The 17,938-nt window shown below is 36.9% G+C and overlaps 1 protein-coding gene across 1 annotated transcript in view; it reads right to left on the reverse strand.

Moving 5' to 3' along the window:
• The window catches only part of LOC140147941 (slit homolog 2 protein-like), a 250,816-nt gene that overhangs the window by 97,905 nt on the left and 134,973 nt on the right, over nt 1-17,938 (reverse strand). Inside the window, 4 exon segments of the mRNA XM_072169734.1 lie at nt 3,736-3,874; nt 4,048-4,211; nt 13,086-13,157; nt 13,416-13,487. Of these exon segments, the coding sequence (XP_072025835.1) occupies nt 3,736-3,874; nt 4,048-4,211; nt 13,086-13,157; nt 13,416-13,487 (447 nt within the window).

The following is a 17,938-nucleotide window of genomic DNA, read 5'->3' on the forward strand; positions in this document are numbered from 1 at the left end:
AGGATTGTGGGTTCGAATCCCAGCTATCCCATCGTGTTTTGCGCTTGAGCAAGGCACTTAATCTTATTTGCCTCACCTCACCCAGGTGTAATGGGAAGCTGCTAGGGGATAATTATAAGCAAGAGCTACGACACTACGGTTTTCCCTTGTAGAAGTGAAATGATTCTGAAGTATCTGTGTGTCAGAGGAATTAAATGCTGTAATGTGAAGCACTTTGAACATATTGAACAAGTCAGCAAGGCACAACAAAAAGGCCAAAATTTAGTTTTAATTGCTATCTTCAGCAGTGACAGCTGGCATTCCTCAGCCATGGTTTCCAAATTCAGCAGCCTAAACACAGGAATAAAAGTACCTGCACACATAATGTTACATTTCCTCTTTATTAGGTTGCTTTCACGTTCACCATATTGCACATATAAATATGCTCATCCTAAAACTTAAATCTGAAAAATCTGAATTTTGTTTAACTTTAGGGTATAGTTGCTTAGAAAATCACCCGATTATAATCTTTAATTGTCATAAAAGTGCTAGTTGCGGTACAGGTTCACTACTTCATGTGCACCCTCTTACGTTCCCATCTCAGATCAGTTCCCATTTATACATGTGGGTGTAGAGGAGCAAATTGAGGTGAAGCACCTTGCCTAAGTTCACCACTAAGCCCCCTCTTTAACCCCAGTTAGCTATCTATTGCATGTTTGGTTTGCCTATCTTTAACACCTTACAGCTAAATATCAATTAGCAGCTGGCCTTCGTTATGCTTAACTTCCTAGTTTACCCAAGAGATTTCACTCCATTTTTTACCTCCAAACCACAACGAGAATTGATGTTGACAAGATGGACGACCAGATTTAATAAGACTAGAAAAGGATGCTTCACTATGCCAACTCAAATTGAACCAGCATGAACTTTTTCACTCAATGTGCCTTAAATCACGAAAGAGGTTCAAATCAAGCTAAAATGGGGAAAATTTCTTAGTTATCGTGGTAACAAGCTGTACCAAGTCCAAATTTCGAATTTTGAAAACTTTGCAAGTATTACCCAATACTGCCATAATTTCAACCAAACATTTTGTGTGATACACACCGAGGAACCTATATTATTATCACTGGGTAAAAACCTCCTATAGATGTGATGTCCTTGGCCCCTGAACATGCTTAAAGCAAAACCTCCTATGTAACCTGTTGGCAGTTTTATTTTAAACATGTTCAGGGGCCACAAGCATAGGAGGTTTTTCCTGCTCAACGACATTATGAAAAAAATACATCCACTGATTCTGAATATTTTTATGGTTTAATAGTTTTTTAATCTATTATATCTTATCAATTAGATCTTAAGGGCCAAGTGTATCTGATGACTTGCCAAGATAGTACTAGGTCAAGCTTACTGTCACATAGCCTATAGCTGATTGGCTAGACTGATGCGTTATAAATCTGTGACCAACCCAGTCACGCTATACTTAGTTGTCAATCAAACCAATCACTCAATGTGTCATGTATGTACGCAGTCATTACCACTCACAATGATTAGCTTGCACTTGTGCATCTCACCCAGGGAATCTCTCTCTTTCTCCCCCTCTTCTCTCTTTCTCCCCTCCTCTCTCTTTCTCCCCTCATCTCTTTCTCCCCTCCTCTCTCTTTCTCCGCCTCATCTCTCTTTCTCACCTCCTCTCCTTCTCCTCTCCTCTCTTTCTCCCCTCTTCTCTCCTTCTTCCCTCCTCTCTCTCCCTCTCCTATCTCTCTAGGTCCTTTGAAATAAATATCACAAATCAAAATTGGTGTGAACAGCACCAGATTTGATCAAACATCAAGTGATGAATCTTGCTAGTTTACTCTCTTCCTCTTTCTCTCTCATTCTCCTCTTTGTCTCTCTCTCCCTCTCCTCTTGTCTCTCTCTGTCTCTCTCATCCTCTCCCTCTATCTCACTCATCATGATCCAAAATTGGTGTGAAATGCACCAGATTGGACTTCAACATTAGTTGATTAAACCTGTATGCTGACATGCAATTTCATGTCCTCTTGTATGCCAGTATTATCCCTACGGAACCCAAGACTAACTTGTCAGCATTTCTTTTGACTCTTCACTTCAGCTTAATTATGTATTACTTTTTATGGTGCATGGTGGAAAATGAAATTTATAATGAAATTTTTATATTACTAATAATTACACTGAGGTTTTGAAATATAAAATAGTCAAATTAAAATGGGTGAAGTTGATTAATACCCAATTAACCTGAACTGCGAAGTATTAAGTAGCAAATCAAAATCATGCTCTCGTTCTACTACAATGTAATATTGCATTATTAAGTGCTCCTGATTTTTGACAAATTTTGAACATTTCCCCAAGTTCAGTTTTGTCCCTAGAGAACCACGGAAAAATGTAACTGGCAACCCAGGGTAAGCGATGCAGTAAATGTGTTTATTTTCACAGGGTTCTATGGCAAATGCATCTCAACAATGCCAATTTCATGCATAGGTGACTGGTAAGAGAATTCGTGAACACACAGGTACGATGCATAAACTGAACCAACAATAGGGACTACTATAGACGAGAATATCAGTGCAATTTAGTGGAAAACTCTTTGGTAACTGTCGCAATTTTGATTTATTTGATGATACTAACCATACTTTGGGTTTAAATATTAGTATTATGAAAAATGTGCAATCTATGACATATTTAAAGAGGAAAATAAACAGTAATACTGTACAAAAGACGGTGAAATAATTTTCAACTCTCCGTTTTATTTCATTGCTGGTACACTTGCACAATCTTTGTTTACCATTATCAACTTTCACATGTCAAAAATAAAAATTAAAATAATATATTCTGAATGTAATAGTTTCCCAACTGAAAAGTAACTTCAAATGACCGCAAAATAAACACACTTTAAACCATGGTCTAGGTCTTTTCTACACTATCAATGATAGTATCGCACTAGTGACGTCTATAAAATGCAATCCTTCTGATAATATCAAATTGGAAGCAATACAAGCATAACTGGAAATTTCATCGTCTAGCACCACACATGCATTTTGTTCAATTTTTTATACATGACACATAGCTTTGGCTGGCAAATGAAATTGGAATTTCCTTCTGGATACCGCTGAAAGCCCAACACAAAAACCTCACAGGAATTTGTTGGTTTCACGGTGAAATTCTACAGGTGCAGAAAATTTATGAATCGTATAATTTGCTGAGGACTTGTTTTGCAATATCTCTCTCAGAAGTTTACCCAAAACAAATTGATTATCTAACGAGTGAACAGAAGCGTAGAGACGGTGGTCTGAAATTGAACCCTTATTTCGTGGAAAATATGTAGAGATAACAAGATTTTTGATGAGTGTGCAATATTGTGTTGACAAACTTTTATGCATTCCTTTGACACCTAATTATGTGAATTACATCATAGTAGAGTGGAGCTAGACAAGAGAGGTAAATCACCTTGCTTTAAGTGCACATTGCTGCTGGGATTGGAACCCTCCTATCATGAGCCACCCAAGAGTCAAACCCATAACAGCAATGGGCTACTGGGTCAATTGCCATTACAACATCACCAAGGTTTACTCTGAGGGTTTACTGCAATACTGCACAAAACACTCATAGTATAAGCAGAAAACCCTTGAAGAACCTAGGGAACAAACTACTGTCAGAAGTTTTCAAATGCTGTCAGATTATGTACATCATTCAATGTGCCAGTTACTATATATCACTGTTGATTAGTAAAGTTAATGTACTTACAGTTCCACGCATTCATCTGGGAAGGTAGTTGGCAATTCCTTCAGACCAATCCCTCGACAGTCTACTGTGTCTTCTGTACAGCTGCATTTTGCTGGACATAATGGTTCCACTTTGCACTTGGCTTCATGGTTCTCTTCACCTGTTCACATAGAAATGAATATAACATTAATTTATATGCATTACACTGCATTACTTGTTGATGTGTTCCCCGAGGATCCATTCTAGGTCCACTTTCTTATTTTGCTTCAAACAAACAAAAGACATGACTTGTATGAACATTAAATCAATAGTACTACAATGTGTTTATCATACCTGTGCATTTAAATTCCTCAGGTTGCAACTCTGCTATTTTGACATCCCGTAAAATCTTTGGCGTTGAGCATCGTACAGATAATCCAAGTCTAGGATTAAGTCGTAACCAATGACTTAACCATGACAACTCACAGTCACATGACAATGGATTACCAGCCAGCCGGCTATGAACACAAAGAGATATAAATTGAGTTAGACAAAAACAGCATAAACATTTTCAACTTGTTACTGTATGCATAATTCTCATTCACCACTCTTGACCCTCTTTCTGTCTTCCTCACCCCCCCCCCCTCCCCCAATCCTCTTTCCCTCTAACCAGGGATGTGAGAGTCATCCCTGCTCTAACACTAATTTAAAACAAATCTGCTCTTGTATTTTACTTTTTGTCTGCAACTCTAAATCTTATTTCACATAATATCTGACATGTCCATCAGATGACATCTCCGGCCATCTGTGTACATAGTAAGAAACTGTACACTATTATTAATCTGTAATCCAAGCCAGGTAATTTCCCATAAGCTTTGCAATGAGAAGCTATAACAATATAGATAGCGACAAACAAAACTGAAGTGACCGAAGATTGGGCTATTCCAGTTGAAAACCACACACCCCATATGGAAGACATGAACTTAATCTCCCACACAGGGGGTGTGAATTTCAAATGAATCAATTCAGGTAACCCCTTTTGAAATTCACACTCCCTGTGTGGAAGATTAAGGCAATGTCTTCCATAGGGGGTGTATGGATTTCAACTGGAATAAACCATTTTGGAGCAGACGACACTGAATGGGTAGCTCCGTTTGAAATTCACACTCCGTGTGGAAGATTAAAGCAATGTCTTCCATACAGGGTGTATGGATTTCAAATGGAATAGCCATTACCAACAGATACTTTGCAAATTACAGACAGATACGGCTTTTTACTTTGGGGTGCAGAGTGATTCAAAACAATTCCAAGGCATCTGCCTCCCAAACCAAAAACAGTATCTGCTATGCTATCTACTTGTAGATCCTGCATTGGGCTATTCTAGTTGAAATCCATACACCCCCTATGGAAGATGTGACCTTAATCTCCCACAGGGGGGGTACAGATTTCAAATGGAGTCACCCATTCAGGTAACCTTATTTGAAATTCACACTCCCTGTGTGGGAGATTAAGGTCATGTCTTCCATAGAGGGTGGTTGAAATTCATACTCCCTGTGCAGGAGATTAAGGTCATATCTTCCATAGAGGTGTATGGATTTCAACTGGAATAGTCCATTATTTCTTTGATTCAAAAACATGTACCTAGTACCTCCAGAGTAAAAGACATTATCTACAATGTTATTAACTTACAGTTCCTACATTTTAACTTGTGATTATAGAATTGCGCAAGTGCTTACACCTGTCATATGTACGCACCACAAATAGCTACATCGATTGAATTTAATGCAATATTAACTTCAACAGTTTATTTTCTAATATTGATGAACATAACCTTTCGGGCATCACCGTCAGGAAAAAAAATCTCAAAACCAACTTGTCTTGTCTAAAAAAGCCTGTGTGTTATGAGCTGTAAATGCTTAGGTACTTTATTGACTGACAGTTTTATTTGAAATAATGGAAGTTTATCCTGTAATAAACTTTTTGTTTTTTATCCATATACCAAACTTAAGTGTGTAAAATTTGTCATATCGTTTTAATTTAACACTAAAAATAGAAAGCTTAAAACATTTAAAAACAAATTTTCAAATAGAATTGTTCAAACTGCTAGTGCAAGATTCCATTAGAAAAAAAACATTTAACGTTTTCTAAATGTTACTACACAAAACAACTAAAAACTCAGTGAACAATTCAAAAAAATTATGTCAAATTTGATGACTTAATAATATATAATAAGTTTAAAATCAATTTGTTCTGGTTTTAGTTTTAAGTCGGATACTACAATTACTGTTACACGTAAAAAACCATAATTTGGAAATGGCATGTCTTGAATTAAGACATGCTGTTTCCAAATTATTGTTTTCAGCACTCTCAAACAAATGTATTCAATGTGAATACAAGAAGTGACTCAATAAGCATTGATTTGTTCACAGGAATTAAAAATAGGCGTAATTGTTGCAATTCTTTCGTTGCTTAATCGTAAGGAACCATGTTTTGTCAATTGCTGCGATCGAATCTAATCTTAAACAATGATGGTAAGCTGATAATGTTATCATGATGTCAGCACACGTTTATTCATATTTCATTTCATGAAAAAGCAGGCGGGAGGGGGCACATCATAAATTTTTGGTGGGTATGTTCCTCCAGAATTTTGAGGTGGTGGGTCTTTGGAAGCTGATGGCATACTGGTATAAGAGAGTCTTTTGGAGCTGTGAACAATTAAAAAGGGGGGTCTTTTGGAGCTGTGAACAGTCAAAATCAAGGATCTTTCTTGGCTTTCTGGTTGAAAATTGCCTGAAAAAACAGAAATGTGAGGAATGAACAATTTATGTGTCTTTTAGAGCTGAATTATCAAAATAAAGTCTTTCAGAGCTTTATTTTGGTCAAGTTTAGGGGGTCTTTCAGAGCTGCAAAATCCAAAAAAGGGGGGTCTTTCCGGGGGAACATACCAATATGGTCATTCGTGTTAAGGCCCCCGTGGGAAATATCTAACTAATTAAAAATTAGCATAGTCATAAGGTAAGACTTGCATGATCTGAAACACGCTCATCTATGAGGTCAAGTACTGTAACTTCTATATATTTGTACACTCATAGAATGACCTTTGTATGTGTTGAGTACAAAAACTCATCCCCCATACCTTCAGGTCAAGTTATAAGCTATGAAGGTTTATGGAATTATGCCATAAGAATGAGACTATATATGTGTGTAGTGTTGTCAGTTAGAATAAGTCACTCACTTCCAACTTGATGCTGGTAAACATTAATGATCAACTTGACAAGATCTACAAGCTACTCATGACCTTACATACTTGCAGTGACTTGCAATTTGTTTTCATGGAGGTCCATAAGTCAGTCTTATCCGAAAATCATGATACTACATGATGTGTCAGTATTCTTTTCACAACTTTGTTTCTTCAAATCATCTAAATGTACTGTGCCTGCTGCCTAGTGCCTAAATACGGGAGTGCGTGGGGTTCTGATTGGCTAATTTAAGGGGGTACTACACCCCTGCCCAAATTTGTGCCTATTTTTTGCATTTTTCTTAAAAATTATAGCGCATTGGGGACAAGTAAGATATGTATATTACAGGGGCAAGGACTACGACTACTGTACTGGAAATTTTATTTCAGCACAGACAACAGTTGTGGAGTTACAGTCAAAAATGAGGGAAAACCAATATTTGATCAATAAATCAATAACTACTTACTTTGAATTGCTGAATTTTCAGTACAGTAGTTGTAGTCCTTGCCCCTATAATATACATATCTTACTTGTCACCAATGTGCTATAATTTTTGAGAAAATGCAAAAATAGGCAAAAAAATTGCCAGGGGTGTAGTACCCCCTTAATCATGTGATGAAATATCTGTGCCGTCATTTGTTGAACAAGCCATGTTGCATCCCATTAGCCTAGAGTGAACCAGCTATTTTCAAATAATAACCAGGGCACTCACAGTCCCAAAACTTGGCAAAAGAACTCTACCCAAGCACTGTATAATTTGAACATCACCAATTTGCTCGTTTATTTTCACATATTAGACAATTTTTCAACTCAATTCAAGAAACATTCAATACACACAAAAAAAATAGTCAACAGCCATTGATCTGACATTATACTAATCTTACAGGATTTTACACTGAGTCTCTGCTTTTAACGGAGTACTTGTTCTGGGTATAGCTGATAGTATTTGCCACGTAATGTTGCAGTTCGCTTTCTCTAGCGTTTTATGAGTGTCATGTTGTCTGTCTGGGATAAGACCGATTAAGTGATGCTTCTTTGTGATACTGATATTCTCTCAAATCCACACTTTATCAGTAGCTCATTGTATTAAAGTCAACATTATGAATAGTGGAAATCAGCGATTGCAAATTTGTTGTAAACACCCCCCGTAGCAAACGTCTTGGAGCAACATTATCACTTAAAAGCTTCCCACTAAAGCAAAGTTGCAATCTTAAAAGCTGTCAGTTTTTGCAACAAGCAAAACATGCCTTATATAGCAGAACAAAATATCAAGTCTGTTGCTACATCCTCTCTATTACTTCTATCAATCACACTCAGAGTACAGGGTGTCCCAAAAAGAACTCTATCATCGGGAACTGAATTTTTTAAACGCATAAACCAAACATTACTAAATAACCGATATGGTTGAGGAATATATCAGCTATCACATACTTTTTGAATTTTGACAATTGACTGCTTTTTTTTAAATAAAAGACTTTTACTAAACTGCTTTATTTTCAATCCATTCCACAGAGTCATATATCTATCAATGACAATATAGACGCCTCATGCGCTGATGATGCGCAGTGATTAGCATTCGGAATTAATATTGATTGATATTTGAATCTGTGGAAAGGTTTGAAAATGAGGTAATTTCGTAAAATTCCTATATTTCAAAAACGGGGTGATCAATTGTCAAAATATTATTCAAAAAGAATGTGATAGCTGATTTGTTCCTCTACCACACCAGTTACTTAGTTATGCTTAGTTGTACATGGCATTAAAATACCCCAACAATTAAGTTTTTGACGATACCGTTCTTTCTGGAACACCCTGTAGCAAAGTCTCATTATGAGCCAAAAATAGTCTGATTTTAAATGCTCAGTTCATTAACCCTCATTCAATAATCATATCTCAAAATTTGACCTTAAGTTGTAGAGTATGAGTTTTTGTACCCAACATATCCAAAGGTCATTCTATGACTATACAAACATATTATAGTTGGAGGACTTTGCCTGGATAGATGAGCTTGCGTGGGATCCTAGTGTCTAGAGCTTCAACACCCCCTATCCTGTGTAATAACATGTAAATGCCTGTCAATGTGTTTAAGAACAAACAAACTGGTGACAGGCAAGGGGGAAATTAGCCAGAATTTCCCACTTTGATTAGCCGTTTCTTGCATACCGGATGATTGTTTTCAAAAATGAAAGTCGGGAGGAAATCAGTGCTGTATGTTGGGTAAAACCAGATGTCCAGAAACCAAACATGCTTTGCTTGCAGAGAAACAGCCCTTCCTGAGCAATGACCCCGACTATTGTCTCCCCCTCCCATATAAACCTTAAAGTCATCCGCCGTGCAGCACTTTCTTATGGGTTCATATTTTACTCCTTGCCAAATAATCCACCCCTGCTCACTGCACAGTGACTCAAGGACAATTGTGCATGGGTTCCTTCTCATAATTTCTTTTAAAGTTGATGAAAAATATCAATGATTCAAAATATTTGAAAGCTAAGAATGTCTCCTTCTCTCATTGGTGTGAATGCATAGCTGGGTTACAAAACATAACTCCTCAAAAAATGGGATTTTCTAAGCAAAAGTATACAAAAAATTCTGGCAACTTTAAATTTGTGAGGTAAATATCTCAAACAAGTGATGCCATCTATAGACCACTTGACATCATTGTCTATCAACAAAGGCGAGGGACTGGTCTATTGATATGCTTGAACGAACCGTTACACTGTTCAATGGCTTTCTTGTACTATATGAAATGTGGTGGGCGACTTTAAATGCATGTGCCCTGAGCAAACTACAATGTGTACGCACACTGCAGGGCAAAGAACAATGAAAATGTGCGCGCATACTGCCGGGGTCACATGTCAAGTAGTCTATACCTTCTAAAACTTTTGTTCCATTAAGGTACCACAAACATCACACAATTTACTTTAAAGTAACTTTAGATCAACGACGCCACCTTAAGACTTGGTGTTCAGTTGTTATTTGTGTCAACAACTATGTTGTGGCTGTATGCATCACTACCTATGCTGCTTTCCTATGCTATCATCGCTTACTAGTGTTTCATTCAAAACAGATGCATTTCTTTCAAGGAGCATTTGAAGAAATAGTACACTATTTATGTATCTCTACATCTTACACACAAGAAAATGACCACCTTAGCTGCACTGTGTAAGTCAGTATGGACCAGTTTCACAAAATTGATTCAACATCTTATACATCCACACTCCCCCTGTGAAAGATTTCAGGAAACATCTTCCAAAGACGGAGTATGAATTTCAAATGGAATGAACACATTAGGCAGCTCCATTTGAATTTCATACACCATTAGAGAAAGATTCAACCTGAATCTTCCACTGAGGGAGTGTGAGTTTCAAATGGAGCTACTAATGTGTTAATTCCATTTGAAATTCATACTCCCTCTGTGGAAGATATTTATAAAATCTTCCACAGGGGGGGGGGGCGAGGACTTTAAATGGAATGGTCTATTTCGGTAATTCTCAAAAGCCTTTGCGAATGCCTTGCGCACATCCCTTATGATCGTTACTGTACATTCCAAACTAACGTAGTGACAATGTTCCCATCGATATTTACATCTATTGCAAAGGATGCTGGGAATTGCTGAAAAGTCTATTGGCATTTTCAATATAAGTCTATAACCCATAAATAAGTATGAGCTAGTGCAGACAGTAGTCTATACCCTTATTCTTCTGTAGTGTTTTTGATACTGTGCCAGATAGTGTAAAGATCCTTTTAATCTTTGGACATCAATGATACCCATCTTCACTGGCAAGTGCCCCCTCCTCCAGGTGTAATCAACAGATAATGACCAATTGCACAAGCATATCACACTTTTCTGTATACAATGAGTCTTACAACTCTATGGTCTTGATTTTAAAAGGGCAATTTTTTGTATTCATATTTTCCCTGGATGTATATATTTATGACCTTATGTGTAGAGTGGATGCACTGTGGTTGTCTAGTACACAGCACAGTTAATGTATAGGGTAAATGCAGCAGCCACACCTTAACCAAAGGTTGTAATTATTCTTTTAAAACCCTTAGACGTTGAGATGTTAAAAAAATATTTAACCATGTAGCCTGTGTCATCTACCCTAATCCTCCCCAGCGTACTTGTAATTTCCATTCCCCATCATTTCCATATAAGCTTTTTTGACTATTTGTATTCAAATTGTAGTCTGCTTATTCACAACTTGTCAATGATTGCTGGCACTAGTATAATACCAAGTGGCCATTATTGCATTTATTCAGTGTTAGAAAGCGACAGCCCAACACCTTACTGCATTTACACCCCTGCCAGTAAATCTTACACTAGCATAGGTCACTAGGATTCTAAACATTCTCATCTATCACTACACAGTTCTTTAACCCCCAATACAGTGTACATTCAGCAGAATGACCTTTGAATGTGTTTGGTACACAAACTCATCCTCCACAACTTGATGCTAACTCTCTCCACGTAGGTGTAGCCTGCAGACGACAAGTTTCAATTTTTCTTTTTAAATTAACAAAAATTCAGAATTGTAAATTGTCATGACCATATTTGGAATCAGCATGAATAATGCATTAAAATGAGTACAAACAAGCCTAGCATTGGTTCAGTGATTTTTAAGATAGCTCTTGATATTTTGAGAAAATATCTCAAAACTTAGGGACTTTTTATGTTGAAGCCTATGGCTAGCACGCAGAGCATTACTCCCTATTCCAGAAAAATACAGCACTAATGTTTGGGATTAGACAAAATATTATCCTGCTTTGCCAAATAAAACATAGTTAAATCCTACTGATTAGTTAATTCTAACTGGCAATAAAAGTCAAATTTTAATATTTGGCCAATTTTTGGAAATAAGGGCCAAAAACATGTGTTTTTAGGGTGTTTTTGGTATGCTGTGAGAGTCAAGCCCAAAAACTTGAACTAAGACTAATTAAAAGTTGTGCATTTTAATTTTGGGGAAAAAAATCATTTTCTAATCATAAACAATTACCGAAAATAACTTAAAATTATGAGCTAACTCTTAGCCTATGCTCAGGATTTTGAGTGCCCAGACTTGTTGCAAGTTTTCAGAATTTTATGACTACAGTTGTAAGAAAACATGCAAAATTGCATGTTTTAGGTTCATTTTCCCTCAAATTGCAAAAAAAGTATAATTTTTGACTTGTATTGCCAGTTAGAACTAACTATGGATCAGGATTTATGTTTCATTTGGCAAAAGAAGATAATATTTTTCTAATTAAAAAAAATTAGTGCTGTATTTTTTGTGGAATCAGGAGTAACTTTGCCAATACCAATGCTGAAGGTTGCTGAACTGTGCTTTTGAAATGATGCCACCTTAGCTCATAGTGAGATGCGGTGTTAGATGGGAAGCCTGTCTCCAATTTCACCACATCTGTCATTTTTTACGGGTGCATTGAAATATCCAAAGCTCATTTTTCTAAGGGAATATCACATATATATTTTTTCCTAGTTTTATCCAACAGACCAAGGCGACTGCTTGAGAGATGATCTGGGTGATGACAAGTCGACTTGTGAAAAACATTGGTTTGCAAAAGCATCGAGGATGAAAAGAAATCATCTTCTCTTGTCAAAGAGAACATATCGGGAGACAAAGAGGAGCCTCAACACAGTGAAGCTTTGGCTTTACACATCATGTTGTTGCTATTGACCCATTCTCCTCTTCTTAGCACCTACACCTTTTCCAAGTTAAAATGTAGTATCTGAATCGACTGCTCAGTGCCAGAAGTGCAATAGCTGCCTTGTGAACATTTGGCAAAGTACACACAGTATATTATTGTACCCATCTACACATGGCAGCTACATATGGCAGCTATTGCACTTACCCACTTCTGGCACTGAGCAGTCGAATTGTTAGTTACAACTACAGACGCTGTGTTTTACTTTGGAAGCAGGTACATTAAAAAAAACAAAGGCTATTCCAGCTGATATCTACACTCCCCCATGGAAGACATGACCTTAATCTTCCAACAGTTGAGCATTGAATTTCAAATGGGATTACCTGAATGAGTGACTCCATTTGAAATCTACACCCCCTATATGGGATTAAGGTCTTGTTTTTCACAGAGGGTGTATATATTACAACTGAATAGCCTAAAAATACTGAAAAAATCTTGTGTAATACTCACAATTTACTGAGGTATGCCATATGTGTGAAACTACTGCTGTCCAGTGTCGTCAGATTATTATTATTCAATGTTCTATAAGAGAAAGAAACAAACCATTACATCAACCAAGTTTCACATAATTATGATCAAAAGATACTTAGTAAACATGTAACTTTTACATGTATTTAGCATGTCATCCTTACTATGCGTCACAATTGGTAAAGGATTTACATGCATTTTAGACACACTGTGAAAATTACAAGCTATCCAGCCCAAATGTTATTTATATAAGCAAAATTATTAAGAAAAGTCCAATGTACGATCAGATAAAGTCAAAATTGGTTTACTCACAAATCCTCCAACATTCTGAGAGGTCTGAATGCACCTTCTTGAATACAAGTTAGCTGGTTATGGTCCAACCTCCTGTAGTACAACAAATTAAAGCAAATCAATATATGTTTTATAAGAGCATCCAAGAAACTGTAGCACCTTGTTGCTGTTGTATTTTGTTAAACCTTTCTCCTTAATCGAGACAATCAGGTCTGATTTCTCGAAGCTTGGCTAATAGTCAGGCTTCCTAAGCCAGCAGGCTAGCCCTACCAAGTGGATCCATTATATTGATTTATATTTCTAGATGACATACAATGTGAAATTGTAAGCACTGGTATATAGGACTAACTGGGCTAAGCCTGATGGCTTAGGAAGCCTGACCACTAGCCATGCTTTGAGAAACCGACCTCAGTGATTTCAATGGACTGTTCAGTTGAAATCCATACACCCCCTATGAGAGACATGGACTTAGTCTTCCACACAGGGAATGTGAATTTCAAATGGGTTTATATGAATGGGTGACTCCATCTGAAATTTACACCCCCTATGTGGGAGATTAAGGTCATATTGTCCAAATGGGGTTGTATGGATTCAACTGGAACAGCGGGAATAGCCCCATACAAAATTGGTGCTTTCTGCTCTACCAAAAGATAACCAGCAATAAGTAAATTTGATAATAAAAGCATGTACTTTATTTCATTAACCATTGGAGGTAACTCATTCTGCAAATTGCTATCCCTAGCACTGAGTACTATAGTGTGTCTCTTCTCAAGTTGAGGGAAATGCCATGTTGGATTTTGCAGTGGCAGATTCGAATCAGTGCGTTTATGGACAAGTTGCCATTCTATGTGTGTGTATGATGCCCACAGATTAGGTTAGCATCCGCGATTCAAATTCTGCCACTGTGAAATCCAACACGGCATTATTCTCAACTTGGTACGAGACAGACTATAGTCTCTAATTGCTGTGCATGGTATCCAAATTCAACGTCTTCAAGTTCATGAGCACATTTGGTGTTGGTTCCAATTTTAGGGTGATTTGGTTTAGAAATCACTGATTGTCATAAATGTCATGATATTACAAGATGCAGTAATATTTTAGAAATTATAATTGCTAGCTGAAGCTCCATTCTGAAAGAAGAGAAGGAAACAAAAGATTTGTAACAATGCAATATTTGTGTACTTACTATATATATATATATATATATATTATTAGATAATGGTTTAGTTAAAAAGGAAAATAAAAAGCCAAACAAAAATATTGCAGGTAAGCTGGCGGGCGATCTATTCTCAGCAGTTGATGTCAGCATTGACATTATGTTAGCAGAACTCAGTAGCAGCGGTGCCTGTCCTTCCCAAGGCTCATAAGGTATGCTGATTGCTAAAGCACTTACCATGCATTGATGAATTAATGAATCCAACCAGAGAGTACATAGACTGACACAATACAAACACAAGACACACAAACCCTGTTACCTTTTTATCCTCCTTACAAAAAAAAAAAAAAAAATCCCTTAATTTTCTCTAATGATTAATGGATGTATTTCCCGATGGATGAAAAGGAACCGGTAGTTTGAAGGGTGAAGCTGTTACCAGGGTTGAGACACACATTGGGCTGTTTCAATTAAAATCCACACTACCCCTGTGGAACATTTTGGAAATATCTTCCACAGAGGGAGTATGAATTTCAAATAGAATTAGCACATTAACCAACTCTATTTGAAACCCACTCTGTGGAAGATTCCGATCATCTTTCTCGGAGGGTGTATGAAATTCAAATGGAGCTGCTTAATGTGCTCATTCCATTTGAAATTCATACTCCTTCTGTGGAAGATATTTCCTAATTCTTCCACAGGGGTAATGTGGATTTTAAATGGAAAAGCTCATTTTCATTTTTAGTTTTTTCATTCCAAAAGGTAATGGAAAATAGATGTTTTAAAGAAATTGTATCGTTGACAAGTGTACAAGCTTGCACTACTAAATGTGCTGCAATTCCATTGAGTAATGTGTTACAAACTTGCACTACTAAATATGCTTCAATTCCATTGAGTAATGTGTTACAAGCTTGCACTTCTAAATGTGCTTCAATTCCATTGAGTAATGTGTTTTTGTGGAATTGCATCCTTATTTAAAATAATGATAATGTAATGTATATCCACTTGTATTAAGTAGATATTTACAATCATTTTGTCTAAAAAAAGATGTGAAATGATTCCCGGAAATGATTATTGACACCATGTTGGTATTCAAATATAGATTAAATATAGCTTGCACCAGCAATGTAACTGTTGGCCCTCAAGGACAAACATGACTCACCCTGAAATACCCTACACTAACAGGCCTAATGTCATTCCACCTTGTGAACTGCTATTGTGTAAAATAAGTTTCTAATCATATATTCAAGGGGCCTACTAATGATCTTGAGGAACACAAAATTTGATTGAGATCTACATCATTCCATTTTGTGTACAGAGAGTGCAAAATCAGTTTCAAGCATCAATACTATTCAAGGGGCCTACTCCTGATCTTGAGGAACACAAAACTTGGTTGAAGGTTTAAATGTTATTTTGTTAACCAAGATGACAGTTTGTTTTTGGTCAGGCAGTTTCATGCAAATATTTAATAACAGGCCAGATTTGATAGGATGGAAGAAATTGATTTTTGATTTCGAGATCAGAACAGTTGCATTTCCAAATTCAACGAGAGAGAAAAATTAAAATTCCAAAATTAACAAGAGAAAATTATTATTCGAAATCAAATGAGAGAGGAAATTATTTTCACAAGGCAAACTTGAAAAGAGTAAAATAAACTAAAATTGTAATTTTAAATTTGTTAGAAATAAGGATGGGGGTTTGTTCTTTGTTTCAAGTGTATAAAGCTCAAAGATTTGTTCCTAATTTTGGCTCTTCTAGACAAGCAACAAGTACACAAATATAAATCAGAAATATCAGGTCAAAAATGTTTAGCCTTACGCTTCCCACAGGCTCTGACATTTATATCACTAGATAAGCTACGCTATATTTTGTGTTGGTGAAGCCATCTTTCTTTACTGAATCTATTGTTCAACCACAAGCAATAAGCAACTTATACAAACTGACCAATAAAACTGTTTGTTATTTAATGCACCATAACATACAATCCATTTCATTGGTCAAATATAATTGCTCATCCCAAGCGATTCAATTCATTAGAAATGGTGTGTTTGTGCTATGTGACTGTACACTGTGTACTTGGGTGGAGAAGGGTGCGTGTATGTGAAAGCGAGGAGATGAATGAATGTCAATTTTGAATATTTTACATCCAAAACACTAAATTCTACACCATATGTGTGCTCTGTGTAGTTTTGTGATAGGGGAATGCCCGGTGGGTTCAGTTTGTATTTAAAGGTAGGACGTATGACCGTTCCAGGATTTGAAAATGACTCCTATTTAACGGGGAATCGAGGACATTTGCAGCAATTTTACCCCCTATTTTGCGTGAAATCAAGGAAAATTTGCCCCCAAATACCTCCCCTATTTTTATCATTTTGAGGACGCATTTTCATTTCACCCCCTTATCACAAGGAATCGAAGACATTTTTCCAAAATAAATACCCCTATTTTTACCATTTCAAGGACGCTTTTGAATTTCCCCCCTATTTCACAGGGAAATGAGGACAATAACGAAAACTGTAGCGGTAAAAGCGCAGATTTAAAGTCCTAGAAATACACCCTATTTTTCATTTCAAGGACAATTTTGCTCCAAAACACCCCTAATTTGGACAATCGCAAACAATTTTGTCCTCGAAAATTCCATGGATATTTCTTGAAAAGTACCCTAATTGGAACCATCATGCGTACACATTGTCAGTGAAGACTGAACCCACCGGGGAGGAATGATGGCGGGAGAGTGGGGGTAAGGGCAGGGGTAAGGTTGGGATAAACGACTGGTGCACCATTCATGGTGTGATTAATGCTGAAACTATATAGCTTCCGAGAAGAAAAAAAACCTTGATAGCGGAAATGTGTGTTATTCAAGTTAGTCAAATTTTATTTTAAAAATAAATAAAAATGACTTTAAAAAAAAGAGGAACAGAAGATGGGACAGACTTGTTACCATGGAGGAGAAAAAAAATTGATGTTGTTTTCTTACAGTTTCGTGAGTGAACCACTCCGGCTGAATGCTTTTTGCGGTATAACCTTCAGAAGATTGTGACTCAGGTCTCTGCAGGTCAAAGGTCAAAATAATGAACATAGGGATGCGGAGTGTTCCTTACTTTACTAAAGCTCCCAGGAAAAATGTTGTCATTAGAAATTTATGCAACTGATCAAGTGTGTTCATGCAGGCACCTTCATTCCAAAGTGGCTGGTAACACTCCAGGGGGTCAAGTGACCAACTTGTGCCCCCTAAATGCCAGATTTTCCATATCCTAAGCATGAAAAAGGCAACTCAAGCCCCATGCATTGCTGCATGACTTGGCATTTTCACATTATGTGATGGTCAATCAACAATAAAGCTCCTGCTGCATACCAGTAGTGGTGATATTGACCGATTGTGTAAGCATGT

The sequence above is a fragment of the Amphiura filiformis genome, chromosome 3, assembly GCF_039555335.1.
Source record: "Amphiura filiformis chromosome 3, Afil_fr2py, whole genome shotgun sequence".
NCBI classification, from domain to species: Eukaryota; Metazoa; Echinodermata; class Ophiuroidea; order Amphilepidida; family Amphiuridae; genus Amphiura; species Amphiura filiformis.